Source organism: Onychostoma macrolepis, chromosome 09 (assembly GCF_012432095.1).
Source record: "Onychostoma macrolepis isolate SWU-2019 chromosome 09, ASM1243209v1, whole genome shotgun sequence".
NCBI classification, from domain to species: domain Eukaryota; kingdom Metazoa; phylum Chordata; class Actinopteri; order Cypriniformes; family Cyprinidae; genus Onychostoma; species Onychostoma macrolepis.
Genome location: NC_081163.1, coordinates 15,796,542 through 15,816,118, shown reverse-complemented (window position 1 = coordinate 15,816,118; position 19,577 = coordinate 15,796,542). Strand labels below are relative to the sequence as shown.

The 19,577-nt window shown below is 37.8% G+C and overlaps 1 protein-coding gene across 2 annotated transcripts; it reads left to right on the top strand.

Annotated features, from left to right (window-relative positions):
* The first annotated feature begins 626 nt into the window (after positions 1–626).
* mphosph8 (M-phase phosphoprotein 8) lies at positions 627–19,120 on the top strand. 2 transcript variants are annotated; one of them, XM_058786283.1, is made up of 14 exons: positions 627–992; positions 7,691–7,840; positions 7,963–8,991; positions 9,624–9,714; positions 9,798–10,280; positions 12,585–12,707; positions 12,875–12,963; positions 13,363–13,503; positions 13,621–13,707; positions 14,440–14,594; positions 14,714–14,871; positions 14,961–15,085; positions 15,189–15,272; positions 17,775–19,120. In XM_058786283.1, the coding sequence occupies exons 1-14, from the start codon at positions 894–896 to the stop codon at positions 17,814–17,816; spliced, it is 2,856 nt and encodes a 951-aa protein (XP_058642266.1). In that variant the 5' UTR covers positions 627–893; the 3' UTR covers positions 17,817–19,120. The 2 variants fall into 2 exon arrangements, with proteins under 2 accessions (XP_058642266.1, XP_058642267.1); XM_058786284.1 differs by having other exon boundaries at positions 628–992; positions 7,966–8,991.
* The last annotated feature ends 457 nt before the right edge of the window (positions 19,121–19,577 follow it).

Genomic DNA, 19,577 nt, shown 5'->3' with positions numbered 1-19,577 from the left:
CAACCGTTAGTTGCAGTCTTAAATAAATTAAATTAAATTGAAATTCGTAAATAAATGTTGAATAAATGTAATATTCTGTAAATAAGTAGTCCTACTTAGAGAATAATAAAAAAAGCCAATTTCATCTATGCATAAACATTTATGTATTTCAGTGTTGTGGATCCATATGCATCTTTTAATAAATAAGATGAATTAGCTCATAATGCATAAACTAATTATTAACCTAGGCTGTACAAATACATTTTAACAATGAATGTCAAACGTGTTGAATTTGTAAAAGTAAGCTACTGTTCCTTGTTAATTCTGGTTAATAACTTGTGTTGACCCATGTTAACATTTAACATCCTTACAAAAAGTGATACCGAAAATGCTATTTTATTTATAACCAAATAGGCCTACATTATTTGAAGTTATTAGGCTTTTAAAAAATAAATATTTGATTTCATTTATTATGTAAATGAAATATTTATTTTAGATGTTTAACATCTTGAAAAGTCAAAAGATATAGTTTAACGAAAGTCACTTAGCCTCATTTTTCTAGTTGTCTATTTGTCGCCTGTGATATATTTAGCCCTGGGAGAAGATAACCTCAGTCATATCATCTGTCACGGTTTACACCATAGACACACACACAGGGATCCTCCTCCTGTAGTAGTACTCCCCATGTTGCCACGTCCGCTCCCCACATGCGACCTTGATTGTGTTTTTTTTCCAGGCCATATTGCGCGTCTTTCTTGTGGGATCTGGCAACACTGAGTACTATCGAGACAGTGAGCTGCTGCTGCTGTGTCCGTGTGTGTGCGCGCAATAGTTCGGCTGCCGTGCGGCCTTCATGCTGTTAGCACGCATCTATACAACACATAGCGTCAATATTTTGCTTATTTAAAGCATAAATGGCTTCCGGAGCCGAGAGAGCGGAGCCTGGAGACAGCGAACAGGATGAAGAAGATGTATATGAAGTGGAGAGGATTATTGACATGCGAATGGAGGAGGTGAGAGAGTGTTTGTGGCAGAGCTGCGGATGCCATCTTGCTAGCGACGTAGCATGTCGCTATTACTGTCCTTAATAAATACTGTACACACGTGTATAATTCATAGGATGAGGCCAAAGAAATAGTCCAAAGGGTGATTTTACGGCATGTTCGCCTTAAAACACCAACTTCCCGCTGGGCAGAGAGGCTGTATTCATTCGTTGTAACTTTCTGACGGTTAGCTCAGGTTGAGCCACGGGTAAAGGCGCGAGTCAAATTCAGTGTCAACGGCTCTTGTTGTTTACATCAAATCGGCTTAAAATCCAGATAAATTTCCACTGTAAACCCAGTACTGAATCTATCCACGGCCAAAATGAGTGCCGAACACTACCGGTGGCGTTTTATGTGGAGCTGAACACTGACAGCAGTGACAGTCATTCAAAGGTTTATATGCGCCCTTGTTTACAGCATCCATACACGCGCTATTATATCTGGAATGGCACATTATTAGTTCTCTTTGGATGGAAATGAATAGAAAACAGAGAGACTTATGAATGACTAAATCTTATGCGCATGCTTCTGATCACACAACATGCAAGTTCACAAATGTAAACTTAAAAAAAACTAAACAAATAAATCTCTTACGAACACACAATGCGTGATAGATGAATCGCGTTTGTCTTGTTAGCCCTTCATGCATGGTCCTACTGACGGGAATGCGTAACAATGATTCAGCATTTTGCTTTATAAATCATTTATCTTCATTAGAATGGAATATTTATTTTCATTAGTTTAGATTAATTTAAGATATAGTTACAACACTTAAATAGTGGTGCTGTTGGGAGCCGTTTTAGACACGGATTTGGTCTGTGGAAGTGTGTATTGGAGATGTGAGATGGTGTTGGGATCTGTTTGGAGTCTGTGTTTCCCTGTTCCTGTCTAGGTTCTTTATGCAAAGTCCTCTTGGGCTCTCATAAAGAGAGAAAGAGGGGAATATCACGTTACAGATCACTTTCATCACCTTCAGGTCTGGAGATCCTGGGTTGCCTGAGCAGATGTGAAATGTTGACTGAATGATTTCTGGAAGACTGTTTTATTACGGTTGTTCCAGCTGTGTTAAATGCAAGAATGACTGATCACTTCATGCCAGACAGCTTCAGTTTATTTTGGTGAAGCTACATTCAGCAGCGCCTAATCTAGAAGTGTCACAAGGGTGTGTGTGTGTGTGTGTGTGTTTGTGGAACTCTGTGCGTCATTAATACTCAAAGAACAGGTGTTAGTGACAATGGGAGGTTTGTTATTAAATAACTTAGAGGAAAAGGAAGACAGATAATGAAGTGGAGTGAGCAGAAAAAGAGTTTAACTGACAAGTGATGGAAGAGAATTACAAACTCGGTTGTAGCTGAAACTCTGTTGGTGGAGATTGATAAGCCTTGGTAAAGTGTATTGAGAAGGTCAGTGTTTAGAGGACAGATAACACACAAGGCATGTAAAATCCAATTTTGTAGTGCTCGGTGTCCTTTGAACTAGAGTCAGATCTACTGCAGTCACTGATTTGTCGTATCTGTAATGTGTGAGGTAACTGGGTGTATTTGAATGTAAGAGGGTCTTCCTCAGTGGGTCTTATAATATTGTCTAGACGTGGGTAAAATTTCTTTTTAAAGATACATGGAGCCTAATGTCATATTTTAAGCGTATGTGTGCAACAATATTTCACTATTATTTTTTCAGTATTGTCCCATTTCACTGCTTTCTCACTGCTGCCTCTTATATCTCCTTTTTTACCACAGCATTTTGTTGTTAAAGTGTTATTGCTGTTATTGCATGTAATTGCTCAAAATCAGTGTCAGAAATAAGCTTTTCATTATTTTAGTTTCTTGTGAGGGCATGCCATTTTTCCTAACTATATAAAACAACTATATAACTATATAAGTCTTTCCTGTAGCTCAAATAGTAGAGCATGGCGCTAGCAACGCCAAGATCATGGGTTCGATTCCCAGGGAAAGCAAGAGCTGATAAAATGTAAAAACTGTAACTTGAATGCAATGTAAGTCGCTTTGGATAAAAGCGTCTGCTAAATGCATAAATGTAAATAAAACAAAGGGCATCCATTTATTATCACATACTTCAGAACTTACATGAAATTCTTAGTCTGAAACAATTATGGATCGTGTATTAAATTAAATCAATACTGTATTCAGAACTACCTGAGATCTGTGCACAAGATGTCATAGCACAATAAAGGCTATACTTTACCCAATTTTTTTAAATGATTGGTTGATCGATTTATATTATACAGCAACAAACACATGTTAAATATACAATACTATACAAATGTATGGGGTCAGTAAGATCAAAAAGAATGTAGAGAATGTATCACGGTTTTCACAAATATTAAGCAGCACAACTGTTTTCAACATTAATTATAATAAACGTTTTTTACACCATTGCATTTGACAATATCGCTGTTCTACTGTATTTTTGATCAAATAAATGCAGCTTTGGTGAGCATAAGAGAAAACAAATCTTACAGACGCCTTTTGAACAGTAGTGTGTTAAACAACAATCAACTCCGAGAAAGCAGATACCAATTTCTATGACTGCTGAAGGTCACTATATGTTAATTTGATTACATAGAAAAATTGGTCATTTGTTTGCCCTCTTATTTTGAATATATGATACCTTATAGTCATTTCCAGTGGTATTTTTGTATTGAGACCTTGTTCATTTGTGACCCTGCAAGAAAGCTGTAATAATATACAGCTTTTTGAATGAGAAATAGTTCTATCTGTGTCTCTGTGTGTCAGTCTCAGCATCCATCACGACTTTATCCAAGGGGTGTCCATTCATACTGACTGCTACGCAAGACAGTCAGTGATGGCTGTGAGCCAGTAACAACTACTCTCAGATCAACTGACAGCCTGTGCTTACTAGACTACTGCGCTTTGGCACGCACACAGACAATCATGTCTTTAACTCACTTGTTTACATAAATACAGTGATTAACTGCTTCTCACTGTTGCTTGTTCCTGCGCAGAGGCAGTTGTACAGGAAACTAGCACTCTAATCTAAGCCAAGGCTCTTGAAATAGGTCTGAACCTACTAGCAGTATCTCACACTTTAAGACAAAGACAGATTTGGGTTAACATACAACAGCCATAAAAGTATGCTGAGTTGCTTGCCAAAGTCGTGAAACCGGTAGATGTAAAAGAGGAAAGAAATCCCATCCACTCTGTCAAATGGGATTAAAACATATTATTTGGCTTTGATCTTCAGCTATTATTAATCCTCCAGATAGAGTCACAGGAAATTAGAGGAGCAGGGAATCAGCTGTGTTTGTTACTTAGCAACGCAGCCGATAATGAACTTCCCTTTGAAACTAACCTGTGGTGCTTGGGATGTGTCTGCTAAGCATTAATGCCTCCTATAAACATCACCCTTCTCATCGTTCTCTCATGTAGTGCATGACGCTAGTGATAATGTGAGGTAGACGTCTGACACTACAGCCTTAGTAGTATTTTTATGTTATAAAAACAAAGTTAAATTACAAGATAAAATGTATGTCATGCTGTATCTTCTTCTCAATCTGTGTTTTTGAAGTGCTAGTCAGTGTTACTTTTGTATTATTTATATACTGTTTGTAATACAGTACTTATCAATATTTTTAAATTAGCCTTTATTTGTATATCTTCAATTTTCATTTTAGTTTTATGTTTGTCATCATCATTAGGGGCCAAGCCCAGAATGGGCTGTAGCCCCTATTGAAATCGTATGTTTTCTTTATTATTATTATTATTATTATTTTCGTCCAATGGCAGTCTATGGCAGCCCTATGAAGGGAAAATAGGAAAATGATGAAAATAGGCACAGTTGTAGAGATGGCCATGACTAGTGATCTGACCAACTTTGGGGTCTCTAGAACCAACTCTATAGCGCCACCACCAGTTCAAAAATTAAACATTGAAATGGTAATAACTCACAAACCCCTAATTCTAGAAAAATGAAACTTAGTACACCTGATTAAGCTCTTCGTGCTGAACACATTCAATAGCTTACATTAAGACTCCACCCATTACAGTAGCGGCCATTTTGAAAAGTACAGTATTCTGTCTTTTCGCTACTCCTCCTTCAAAATTGATCCAATTCTTCCCAAAATTGGCTCAGATGATCTTTGGACTGAGCCGCACAGAAATGACTGAACAGATTTTTTTTATTCATGTTTGTTCAAAAGTTATGATGTTGTGAACTTAACGAGGTCGACCGAAATTGGTTCAGAGGCTGTATCTCGCCAAACTTTGATCAATCGAAACGAAACTTGGTACGCATCATCAACACCATGATCTGAGGGTCCATGCCAAAGTTGGGAATAGCGCCACCTATGGGTCGTGACATACCAAAAATTCACATTGTCGCTTATAACTTTTGAAGAGTCAGTCAGAAAAATATAATATTTATGTCTATGGATTCCTTGGGTCATGCCGATTCTGACGTTGTCTCATTTGTCATTTTCCATTAATGTACGTATCAGCCATATTGAATTAAATGAAAAACAGTTTTATTGCTACTCCTCCTTCAAAATCTGTCCAATTCTTCCCAAACTTGGCTCAGATGATCTTCGGACTGAGCTGCACAGAAATGACTGAACAGATTTTTGATATTCACTACCGTTCCCAAGAAATTCCTCTGGAAAGTTGACTGTGCCCGTGTTTGTCGTCTTTTGCTCGTAAGCTTATCATGCTAATAAGTTACAGGCTAACCAGTTACCATACTATTTAATGCGACTCTTCAGCTATCAAGTTAACCATAAGCTGCGTTACAATTAAATTAACTTTGCATATTACGCTGGTTAAAATGCTAAAGCACTATATTGGGGAGATCATTCTCACATCTAAACCTTTCCTCTGCAGCCCAGTAAAAGTGACCAACTGAGTGGCGCTCTGCTAAGCCGCTGTTTCGTGAACCGTTGGGTCGTGGGTTTGAACCGGTGTCACACATGTCCAGACCAGCATATTTGCTGTGGCAAGAAATGATGCTGAAGTTGCTTCTTTTCCAGATGTTGTGCTTTTCAAAGTATCATCTCATCTAAGCTTATTAAATAGTACATATCTATATACAAAATCTTAATTTTGAGTTGAGTCACTTGAATTATGGAGCTTCAGAATCTGTGTAAATCAAAAGGCCATAGCTCTGAAGATTCTATACAAATTCAATGTGTAGCAAGTCCCTTACGAAAATTAACCATGGTTTTACTATAGTAAAACTGTAGTTAACCATGACTGTAGTAACCGTGGTTTTTTGGTGCAAACCATGGTTCTGATACCATGGTTTTACTACAGTTATATAAACCATAGTTCATTTTGCAATTATGGTTTTCTACCAAAACTATAGATAAATCATGATTACTGCAGTAAAACCATGATTAATTTCGTAGTTGCTATGGTTTTACTACAAAACCATAGTTAAACCATGGTTACTACAAAAACAAACAAAAAAAAACATGGTTAATTTTCATAAGGGTGTTTAACCGTGGAAACCGTGCAACGTTTAAAAACATCCGAATAAAGTCCCAACTTTCAAACAGGCCAAAAACAGCCCAAACGGGCTTGGCCCCGGTAATCGCTGCTAGCAGCTATATTTATTGTTGTTATTGTTATTATTTTATATTTATATTGAGTTTTATTTTTGTATTTATTTTAACAATTTTCTTCAGATTTAATGTATTTTAAAATTCTCTTACATAGACAAAAAAACAATCCATCCACACTGTGAGTGAAACTGGTCTCCTTGACATAACCGATCAAGCCGCTTATAAACATGGCAAAATAAGTATCAAAAGTTATTAAAAGTGCAACAGGGAGTGCATGTGTATTTCAGTGTAGAGTACAAATACAAACTGCTATGTGATTTATAAATTATGGCTTGCACAAAGCCTTATATAATGCATTTGTTCATTTTGTTGCATGTGCTCCAACTCTAATGAGACTGAGGTAAAATGGATCAGAAGCCTTTGTTGTGTTCACCTTTTCTCACCACTCCACAGCTTGCCTTACACTTTTTTAGGATTTTTCAAACCTAAACTAACAGGTGCTAAAATAGGAGGTTTCACAACCCTTTAATGAGTGATTGAAGGTTTTAAAGGTGCAAGAGGTGATTGTCTTCAGAAACATTTTTTGTTATGCTGGTTGAAAGTCTCTTCACATCCCAATAGCAATCATTAAGTTAAAGTGGTCTAAATGTATTTATATATTCTGTGGAAGGCATAGGACCAAGAACGACCAGACTTTCCTACCTACCTGTCAACATGTATTTGCATACCTCTGCGCACCCGGTTCTCGCAGACAGGATACGTCATCAGCGCGTTCACGTACGCTATGCAGACAAAGCGAGAATGGCATTCAAACATCAACAACCTTACCTTCCTCCTGGTATTGTAGTACTGTTACTAACTGTACTATAAAGTTTTCTCACTGGTGAATGACACTTGATGTATTGTAGCAATGATGTCTCTGGTCATCTGGTCTGTTCGTGTTCAGGAGGCGTGGCTTTGGGTGGTGATTTGTAGGGAGGGTGGGACGTATGCTTTCAGTACTATCAGGCTAAAGTTAGCATTTTCCAAGATCTCCTACTGCACCTTTAATGTACATTACTGCCAATACTGTCTGGAGATTGTAGATATCCCTCTGGCAGGCCATGATCTTTGACCTCTGACATTTTTACAGGGAGTGGTGCTGTACCGGGTGCGATGGAAGAACTATTCATCGGACGATGACACCTGGGAGCCTGAGGCACACTTGGACGACTGCAGGGAGGTGCTGCTTGCCTACAAGAAGGCCCTGGCTGAGATGAAGCCAAAGAAGGAAACTGGCATGGTGAGACTGTTTAGATGTGTGTTCACATGATTGCAGTTTTTCTAAGAGCTTGTACATACAATGCTATATCTGGTTTTATGATGCAGTCTTTGTGAATATTGATTGTGCTCCATTGTACCTAGAAGCTGCCCATGAAGAGTGATCTGTTCGATGCTGATTCTGAGAGTGAAAGTGACAAAGAAAAACACAAAGAATCACCTATAAAGAAGAAGAAAAAGAAGAGAGTTGAGGAATCAGATGATGAGATGCCTGTGAAGGAAAAGAAGAAGAAGAAAAAGGAGAAATGGCGGGAAGATAAGCCTCTGCCTGCACCTGAGTCTGATGAGGAGGAGATGGAGAGCAGGGATCCTTCCCCTGCACCTCCTAAAAAAGACATGAAGAAGAGGCTCATTGACTCTGATGAGGACGATGCCCCAGTTACTCCTAAGAAACAAAAGAAGCTTGACAAACATAAAGATGGAGGAAAGCAGAAGAAAGAGAGTGGAGAGGACCGCAAGAAAAAGAAACTAAAGTCAAAAAGAGAGATTGATTCTTCGGATGAAGAGGATGAGAAGAGCGACGTGCCCTCTGAGTCCCACACGGATGATACGACGAACACAGAAACAAATGATTCCTTCAAAACCACTACAGCAAAAACCACAGACAAATCTGTGAGGAGTGAGAGTGGAGGTGATCTCAAGCAGGCCAAGCAGAAAAAGGCCAAGTCTGACCTGAAGCTGCAAGGTTTCAAAGACCTGATTCAAGATAAGAAGCCTAAAAAAGTAGAGGTTTCAACAGCCACACCTAAAGAAAGTGGTGCAAGCAAGCACAAGAGCTTTACTAGTAGCAAGAGCACTAGCAAGTCTTCTCGCAGCGAGGAGGAGCCCGACTCTAGTGACACGGGGGGAGCTACGTCTGCACCCAAGTCAAAGGTTAAAAGCAAAGGGCAGGAAGCAACCCCACCTTCTCAGAAGCTCTCATCTGCATCTTCCTCCTCCTCATCCTCCACAGCATCAACAGCCCCCATCAAGGCCAAAGACGAGGAGCCGAAGGAAGAAGCTGGTGAGAAGGGAGGCGCCTCTAACTTGTTTGAGAAGTTCCTGTTGAACTGTGAAGCAAAAGATCGTGTACCAAGGAGACAAGCAGACCAGAACAAGAATGCAACTCCAAAGGTACAGGTCTGATGTAACCCATTCTCTTCCTTACCTTTTTTTGGCAATTTTGTCATAAGGTACTACACCTGTTAAAACAACTAGTACCAGATTATTATTATTAAGCTAATTAAGTAGTCTCTTATTCTCACCAAGTGTTATTTGACCAAAATACAGCAAAACTTTTTACAATTTAAAAAAAAATTTTTTTTAATAATGATTCACAATATTACAGTTTATTTCAATTTAAATTTTCTCATCTGTTTTCTATTTGAATATATTTTAAAATGTAATTTATTCCTGTAGTTGAATTTTCAACAGTTATACAGTCTTCAGTGTCACATGGGCCTTCAGAAATCATTCTAATATGATTTCATGCTAATTACTTATCAATATCGAACACAGTTTTGCTCCTTAATATTTTTGGTGAAAATTGTTTTTTTTTTCATGAATCTTTGTATTTACTGTCACTTTTGATCAATTTAATGTCTTCATTAAATAAAAGTATTAATTTAATTTCATATTTTACTGCAACCAATTCAATGATAGTTTACATATTAACATTTTTATATTACAGACATAAATGATTATTTGCCTTCAAAATATTTAAGTTTTATGTTTGTGATTTGACTTTTTTCCCACTTGTTTTACAGGGTGCAGGGAAAAATGACAAGAAATCTAAATTGTCAAAGCAGTCTCCTGCACGGAAACCTGATTCAGACAAGACTGAGAAGGCAAAAGATGGTAAAATAAATTTGTAGCTCAATTAAATTTTTAATGGTCTTGTGTGTTTTGTCTGATTAACCACTACATTCTTCTCCTACCAGTGCCTCGACCTGGTCAGAGTCCTGTCTCTTTGGAGATCGATGAGAAACAGGAGAAGGGTTCATCTGAGATGGAGAAAAGTGATAAATCAGACGAGCTGGCCCCCAAGTCTAAGGAGGAATTACAACGAGAGCAGAGAGAGGAAGAGCAAAGGAAGAGGAAAGAAAAGTTGGAAGAAGAGGAGAGAAAGAGGAAAGAAAGGATTGAAGAAGAGGAGAGAAAGAAGAAAGAGAGAATAGAGGAAGCCCAACGGGAGAGAAAAGCACGCATGGAGGAGGCACAAAGGCTTGCAGAGGAGGCCCGGCAAGAGCGGCTGGAAAGGAAGTCCATGACTGAGTCAATAGCGTCTCCTGACTCAACAGAAGACTCCAGATGGAAGGACAAGAAGAGGAGAAGGAGGGATGACAGTGAATCACGGGTCTTCACCGCCTGCGATGACAATCAGGACTCTCAGGAGACCATGGAGCGCTCAGACAAAACTCCTGGTTTGTATTTGGCAAAAAGAGATTCAGTTTTTGAACACGTCTTGAGACTAGGGTTGGGTACCGTTCACATTTGAACCGGTACGGTGCCGGTATCGGTACCTGAAATTCGGTACCGGTACCCAACGGTACCTTTTTTCGGTACTTTACTCTCTGTGTAATAACAAAAACATTTATGTCAGTGAAAAAATAAGTCCAAAACTCTCAATTTCAACATTTTGAACAATAAGGCCCTACAATTTCTTCCAGAAATTCTTGTTTTATTTTTTCTGATAATCAAATGAAGGCATGAAACATTTATTTTTAATCAAATGAAAATTAAACCCTTTTATTTTTTGGCAAACAAACAGAGGTTTACTGTTAATATTAATACATGGTAGAAAAATTGTGTGAATATTCCTTTAAAAAAGTTAATAATAATTGTATTTTTTCTACAATTAAGTGGTTAATGTGGTTGTAATAATTATTTGGTAACACTTTATTTTAGGGACTCTTAGCTAGTTGCTTATTAGCATGCATATTACTACAATATTAGCCATTTATTAGTACTAATTAAGCACATATTAATGTCTTATTCTACATGACCTTATTCTACATCCCTAATCCTACCCAATAACTAAACTTAACAACTACCTTACTGACTATTAATAAGCAGCCAATTAGGAATTTATTGAGGGAAAAGTCATAGTTAATAGTGAATAAGTGTTCCCTATTCTAAAGTGTTACCAATTATTTTTATCATTTAATTGTTTTATTTAAATTTGTCAGTAAATGGAATGTATAAAGACGTACATTATACTGTACAAAAGTAATACAAGAGTAATATATTTCTGTTACACCGCACTTTTATTTTGACAGGTTGCCGTGAAGTTTCTGTGTATACAGTATGATATGATGCTGGTTTTCTCAAATGAAACGGTAAAATTCTCATGAAGTGACTCACAGCCTATACGTTCATGTGTTCATGTTGTGAGATGCAGAGTCCGAAAATCACCGCGAGTTCACGTGTGCTTCAGTATTTGTGTAGTAAACAAAACCGCGTCTCCGCCGTTCATACATACCGAGGCTAACGCAACATGCAGGATTCATATTTAAACCGTTTTTTTGCGTTTTAATATTCACATACACTAGTTCATATCGCGATTCGAATTAAGTGACAGACATTCTTTTATTCATCCAAAAATTATGAATTCCGTGGCATTCCGCGCTATAAAGTAAATTCCGTTTATATGAATGGACTCCGCGTCATATGACCCTAGAAATGTAAGCACACTTCAGAACATTTCGGTTTGCCCTGTGTGTTGTGTTTTAAAGAGTTGCAGGTGTGACAAGTCACAGGGTCTCTCTCTCTCTCTCGTATGCGCCCAAATGCGTTATCAGGTACCGAAATTTGGTACCGAATGATTTAATGAGAATCGATACTCGGTAGTACCGACGCAATTCGGTCCGTGCCCTTAAAAGTACCGAGTTCGGTACCCAACCCTACTTGAGACACCTGCAATTCTTTTCATTTGCACTTGGGATAATTGAAATAAAACTAAAATTGTGATTATCGATTTTAGTGAGATTATCAAACTGCAAAGTTTGCGATTTAATTAAATATGCGCAGTGTGTTTTAGAGTGAAGGTGGTGAGCTGGTGTTTTCAGTGTCTCAGAGCAGCTCAGTTCACAGTAAATGCTTCACACGAGCCCATCTCTGCATCTGCTCTGAGTTCGAGTTGAAGACAATGTGCATTTCAAGTCACGACAAGCTCCAACCATCTTTACATACTTATAATGAAAAGTGCTTATCAACAGGCAGTGTCAACAAAAGAAAAGCTTAAAATTAAAGCTTGATGGTTTAACGTGTAAAAATGACAAAACTAAGCCCACCCATGATGATGATGATTATGTTTAAAGTTGTATGTAAAATTATATTTTATGTAATATTTGTAATGTATGTAATATTTTTCTTAAATGCTCTTAAATTAACAGTGAAATATTACAATCATAATTTTCCTTTATTTCTTATGGAGGTTTTTTTTTATATTTATTTTTTAAAATCTCCATTTTTGGCCAATTTGTAAGCCTACAAACAAGCTTTTAAATTGCAATAACTATATTTATCAGAAAAATTGCAATTTGATGGGGGGGTTTTTTGCCCCAAATCAGTAGCTGTTTTCAAACGGAAGAACACATCCTATTTGATCAATTGGCATTTTTCTATTATATATGTATTATAGGCTATGCATATGGTAGCTGATATAGTGGGGAACCCAAGCTGTTTTTGAATCTCTGGATGCTAATAACAGTGTTTCTGTGTGACAGACAGGGGACCGCCATCTCTTAATCTTGGGGTGGAGCTCAAGCTGGACTGGATGACACTGGAGGACTTTCAGAAACACTTGAATGGAGAGGATGAGAATCTCTCTCCACTGGCCTTAACTCCCAGTGAGTGATAACCTACACGGAAAAACAACAGCACAAATCTCTCCTGAATGGCTTATTTCAGGCCCATCTTTCATTTATTGTAACATTTCAGTTTTGAGTTGATTTAAGTTTTCTTCTTCGTTTTCCTCTCCTCTTCTCCCTTGCTATGTTTACCATGTAACTTTCAGCTGAGCTGCGAGAAGCAGTGAAGAATGGGAATTACCTGTCGGTAAAACGTGCACTTAGTTCCAAAGAGGACTACAATCTGGACCAGGAGGTATGTTACTTAATTCCTTTTCGCTCTTCCTCTTTTTTCCTCTCTGCCTGTCTCTGTCTTGAATCTTTATTAATCACCCATCAGAGAGCTGGGTCATGTTGCTGTTGTTCATCATGGGTTAACCATTACTGAGTCAGTGTTTTCAGTCAAACATACTTGTCTATAGTACTTGCAGAAATCTGTTAACATTTCTTAAAACATCTAATATAATGTAATGAAATATTTGTATTGAATCAATAAATAAACCTACCTTTTGTATCAAGATTCGAGCATCTACTAGCAGAGGCTAACTGGGCCTTTTGCAGGGCAGCCATACCTTGATCCCTCGGTTTAAGTGCTGTTTGGGAGGATGCCATGTGAACATCTTTGAATGTTTTGTGTTTGTGCTGCCACCTGCAGGACTCTAGCGGCATGTCCTTAACACTGCTGGCTGCTGCAGGCGGTCAGGATGACATACTCAGGCTGCTCATTAAGAAAGGAGTGAAGGTCAACGCTAGACAGAAGAATGGCACCACTGCCCTGATGCATGCTGCTGAAAAGGTGCAGAAAAACACTGCTCTGTTCAGGAACTCTCTTGATGACTGTTTTCACTCCAATCACTAATATAAGAGAGTATTAGCATATTTATTTAATAACTCACTGTTCTGTTTGGTGCAGAACTTCTTGACAACAGTGGCCATTCTCCTCGAGGCAGGAGCATCTGTAAATGCCCAAACTCTGGGTGGAGAAACGGCTCTCATGAAGGTGAGAAGGGTGTTATATTGACCTGGGAGTTAAATCTCTACAAAAGAAACTGGTTTGTTAATGACCCTATGATTGATACTCTATCATTCAAAAGTGTGGGGTCATTAACACTGTTAAAAATGTTTTTGAAAGAAAAAACAACTTTTAAGGTCATCGAACTGCATGTATTTGATCAAAAACACAGTAGAAATAGAAATAATATGAAATATTATTACAATTTAAAATAACTTATATCTTATTCTTGTGATGCAAAGCTGAATTTTCAGCAGTCATTACTCCAGTCTTCAGTGTCACATGATGCTGCGGAAGTCATTCTAATATGCTGATTTGGTGCTTGAGATACATTTATCAATGTTGAAAACAGTTTTGTTGCCTAATATTTTTTTGAAAACGGTGATGCTTTTTTCAGGTTTCTTTGATGAATAGATTTTTAATAATAGCATTTACTTGAAGTTGAAATTTTTTGTAACATTATAAATGTCATTGCTGTGACTTCTAACAGTTTCTCAATTTAAAGCATCCTTGCTGAATATAAAAAATTATAAAATGAATAAAAATAAAAAATTATACTGACCCCAAACTTTTGTATGGTACTATATATTGTTTTTTTTTAGTTTAGATTAAGTTAATAAATTATGATTAAGTAATTCTTTAGCTATCAGACAGTTTGCACTTTTAAGTTATAATATTTGGTGTGTACTGAGTGCTGATTGTTGAATTATTCTTTCTAAGGCTTGTAAGAGGGGCAATGCAGATGTGGTTCGCCTCCTGTTGGAATATGGCGCTGACTGCAACATCTTGTCTAAACACAAGAACACTGCCTTGTACTATGCCAAACTTAGCAACAATTTGATGGTGTATGATCTCATCAAAGACCACATGCAAACGTGAGTGTTTAATTGCTGCATTACTCAAACACCTCCACATATATTTAAAGATATAGAACACGGGCAGGATAAAAATCTCACTATTAAAATAAGGGGCATATGTGAAATGCATCTTGCAGGTTATCAACTGTGGCGGAGGAGACAATCAGAGCTTATTTTGAAACGCGGCTGGCCCTGCTGGAACCTGTATTCCCTTTGGCTTGCCACAGATTGTGCGAGGGGCCAGATTTTTCACTGGAATTCAACTACAAACCCCCTCAACACACACCCGGAGAAGGTGAAATACTCGCTTCAAATTCTTCTACTCCCAATTACTGCAGTTTTATTTTCCGAATTAGTGTGCTATTATTGTGCTTTCTGTCTCAGGATCTGGCATCCTGCTTTTTATCTTCCATGCAAACTTCCTTAATGAGATCACAGCTAGACTCTGCGGGCCCTGTAGTGTACATGCTGTCGTCCTGAATGATAAGTTTCAGCTGCCCATCTTCTTGGTAAGACACTGATGTCACAATCGATCCTTATTCAAATGTATTGTCTCTTTGTTCTGTTGAACGTCTACAGTCTCTCTTACACTGTGTGCTGCTCCCCCTGCAGGACAGCCATTTCATATACTCTTTCAGTCCTGTTCAGGGAACCAACAAACTGTTCATCCGTCTGGCAGAGTCACCCACAGCAAAGGTACCGAAGACTGTAACACATTATTATTTATACAGTTGTGTTCAAATTAATAGCAGTGTGTCTGAAAAATCGAGCAAAGCTCAAAATCCTTATAACAATTTTTACTTCAAATACACACATTGGGAACATTGCACATTCTATTCTAAATCACAACATGAAGAAAAATGTATTACTTCACAGAAAGTGAAAAAAAGTAATATAAGGCTGTTCAAAAAAATAGCAGTGTCTGCATTTTTCTTTACAAAGTCAAACATTTACTGCATAAACTGAAAAATGCTTGAAGATTTAGCTTTCTTGTGAATGACTGAACTAACATTTAGTTGTATAGCCATGGTTTCTGAGAACTGCTTCACATCTGTGTTGCATGGAGTCTGGCACCTGTGAACAGGTATTCCAGCCCAGGACGATTGCACTACATACCACAATTCCTCTGCATTTCTTGGTTTTGCCTTAGAAACAGCATTTTTGATGTCACCCCACAAGTTTTCTATTGGATTAAGGTCTGGAGATTGGGCTGGCCAATCCATAATGTTAATCGTGTAGGTCTGGAACCAGGATGCTGCTCGCTTACTGGTGTGTTCGGGGTTGTTGTCTTGTTGAAACACCCATTTCAAGGGCATTTACTCTTTGGCATAAGGCAACATAACCTCTTTAAGTATTTTAATGTACTCAAACTGATCCATGATCCCTCGAATGCGATAAATAGGCCCAACATGTAGTAGGAGAAACATCCCCATATCATGATGCTTGCGCCACCATGCTTCACTGTCTTCACAGTGTACTGTGGCTTGAATTCGGTGTTTGGGGGTCGTCTCACAAACTGTCTGCGGCCCCTAGACCCAAAAAGAACAATCTTGCTTCATCAGTCCACAAAATATTGCACCATTTCTCTGTAGGCCAGTCAATGTGTTCTTTTGGCAAATTGTAACCACTTAATTTTTTTCAACAATGGGACTTTGCGGGGTCTTCTTGCCGATAGCTTGGCTTCACACAGGCGTCTTCTAATTGTTACAGTACTCACAGGTAATTTTAGACTTTCTTTGATCACCCTGGCGCTGATCATTGGCTGAGTCTTTGCCATTTTGGCTATTCTTCGATCCATTCGAATGATAGTTTTCCGTTTTCTTCCACATCTTTCTGGTTTTGGTTGCCATTTTAAAGCATTTGATATCATTTTAGCTGAGCAGCCTATCATTTTCTGCACTTCTTTATATGTTTTCCCCTTTCTAATCAACTTTTTAATCAAAGTACACTATTCTTTTGAACAATGTCTGGAACGACCCATTTTACTCAGATTTTCAGCGAGAACTGCACAGTACAACATTTGCTGCCTTCGTCCTTAAATAAGGGCCACTTGTTTGACACTAGTTTTTTCACAGAATGATTTACCTCTCTAATTAAACTCCACACTGCTATTATTTTGAACATGCCCTTTTCAATTAATGATTCAGTTACACAGAATCAACAGCATGCATGTCATGACTGTTGGTTTTCTATTACTCTACCACACCTACTAGTAAAATATTTGCCATGTAGAAATATAATTTCTACCAAAAACAGTGATTGATCTGGTTAGTGATGTTGGACTGCTATTATTTTGAACACAACTGTATGAGATGGTTTAAATACTGCTTTATAAATGCCTGAACATGCACCAAAGTAGGGCGCGCCATGTTTTGATTTTTAAACTTGCAGTGCTCATGTTTATTCAACTAAGTCAACTGCCACAAATAAATCAATGAATAGGAAACACTGGTAATGTATATTGAAATATGAGAAATGTTTAAAAATCATATTACCATTATTGGGGAAAAAATTTATATTGCGATATATATTAATATTGAATAATTGTTCAGCCCTACACCAAAGCAAGCATGAAAAATTGAGATAGGGCTCTGTAAAATAATAGTTACTTGTTGCTAACTGGGTCGCAATATACATCTGTGGTTCTTTGGAAATATCAGGGAAGTTAAAGTTAGCATAAAATTCAAATTTTTAAATGCATGTTATTGATTGTTTTGTGAACATTTAATCCTTATGTTCATTTTTGACCTGGTTATTCTTTATAAAAAATCGCAACTTGACCTTTCAGTCAAATGACAGACGTTTCTAATCATTTAGACCAGTTAATTGCATTCAGATCTGCCTACATCCAAACAACAACTGACAGATAGAACCAAGTCCTGCCCTACATTTTTTCCTCTTTTGATAATCAGTTTTCCTCAGTTGTACATCAGCATGGAAGAAAAAAAATCTTGTGCTACTTCCATTAAAATGCAACTGGAATGCCCGTTTTATTTATTTTTTTGTCCTCAAATTCATGGCAATATGAATAAAAAATTGTCTGATTCGTTAGAGAAACATTGTGTTTGGTTCTTTTTAATGATCCATTCTGAATTATTCTTTCATTTGATTTTTCATGGAAAAGTGGAAACTGAGCTAAGCAAGCTTTATGATATTTAAAATGTAGTAATTAGGACATGTGTTTCACTTTTTCCACAGGTTAAACTGCTAATTTGTGCATACAGAGTCCAACTACAGTGATGCCACAGTCCTCCCTTCCAGGTCAAAGGTCACTGCAGAAGCTCGGCCTCCCCAAGAACTGAGACTTTTCCTACACTTGACACATGCTGAGCAGGAGACAATTTAGAAGTGGTTATGTTTTACTTTGGGGAAAGGCTGTAGTACTAACAGTTCAATAACAACGGTCACAAATCTCAGTGTGACTTTTAATACGTGCTTGGTTAAGTGCTGCAAGTGTTTAATGAGTTTTCGGAGGTCTGATTTTGGATAGCAACTGCATTAGACATGAAGGTCAGCGAATGTGACACATTGGGTTTGTATCTGAAGGTCATTTGTAAATCTTGTTTGTAAAGTGTTCCTTTTATTTTTTTTCTCTTTTAAATAGAATAATTTATCACTTCAGATTCACCTACTGTTTTGTTTTATGTTCTGTTCTGTTTAACCCGACCACACGCTCATCTGATGTGCTTCTGTCTTCATTGCTTGTGCAGAGTGAGTGATGGAATGAGTGAGCAGTTCTTGTCTCCCTGTTGCTTTGTGCTTGTGGGACTGTGACAAAACTAGACCCAAGTGTGACTTTGAACTCCAGAGTGGGTGCTTTAAAATGCAAGTTTCCATATTTTGTTTCCTGAAAATATGATGGTTTTTTTTAAAGGCATGAACTAGTGGCATGAATCCTAAATTGGACAAAATGAAGCCATTATAGTTAAAGAAATGTTTGAATGTATACATTTGGGTTGTGAGCTATTTTAAGGGCTAATTTGTTTTTGCATTGAGAGGAGGAAGATTGAAGTCATCCAGGTAGGAGTGATCAGTAGAACAGGTTCTTTTAATACTGATTAGTAGGGATCGTGACCCTTTTCATGTACAATATGTACCAATGTGTTGTCAGGCAGGTTGTACATCAGCTCAGTTTAATTTCTTATCAGATTTCGCGTTAGAGTGTAGTTATGTAACTGTTCAACATGCAGCACATGAGCTCAGGTCATCTTCTGGTACCGATCATACAGATTACATGAGTGTAGTTTTCACAAAAATTCTGTAAAGTTATTAATGACTGAACTAAGAGTCAGATCGGGAATGCACGGCTGGGCTCATCTCGAAAGAGCTTTGAAGCGCAGTGATGTTCTTTTATTCTGTTGCTCATGGCCTACCTCTCTTCGTCCCGTCATTATATTATTAGTAAGTGAGAGAAAGACTGCTCATTGATTCACTTCCTCTTTTGACTACAGTAAATAAACTGTACATATATTTCCATAGCAATCAATATTTTGTCTTCTCTCCTATTTACTATAGCAACAATAAATAAACAGTTGTTCTCTTAATTGGTGCTGCACTAGAGACTTCCATCCCTCTAATTTAATTTATATACACATTAAGTGTAACAAATGAGACTGTTTTTTCAGATGAATGTATGTTAGAATGTGTTCAGATGGGAAAGATGACTCATTGCCCACATGGATGTGATTGAACTGTTGTCAGCAAGGGTGTCCAATCCTGCTCATGGGGGGGCCGAATGTGTAGCTCCAAGCAGCTCCAACACACTTGCCTGGAAGTTTTTAGTAGGTCTGAAGACCTTGATTAGCTGCTTCAGGTGTGTTTAATTGGGTTTGGTCTTCAGTATGTATTCTGTAAAGCAGGGGTGTCCAAACTCAGTCCTGGAGGGTTTAGCTCCAACCTGCCTCAACATACCTCCCTGAAAGTTTCTAGTATGTCTAGCAAGGCCTTAATTCACTGCTTCAGGTGTTTACTTGGGGTTGGATCTAAACTCTGCAGGACTGG

Bases quoted from the DNA above. Each gene is read 5' to 3' on its own strand.
- mphosph8 (XM_058786283.1), top strand. From the start codon at position 894: ATGGCTTCCGGAGCCGAGAGAGCGGAGCCTGGAGACAGCGAACAGGAT. The intron at 12,964-13,362 runs GTATGTTACTTA...TGCCACCTGCAG, and splicing joins ACTACAATCTGGACCAGGAG to GACTCTAGCGGCATGTCCTT. The intron at 14,872-14,960 runs GTGAAATACTCG...TTTCTGTCTCAG, and splicing joins TCAACACACACCCGGAGAAG to GATCTGGCATCCTGCTTTTT.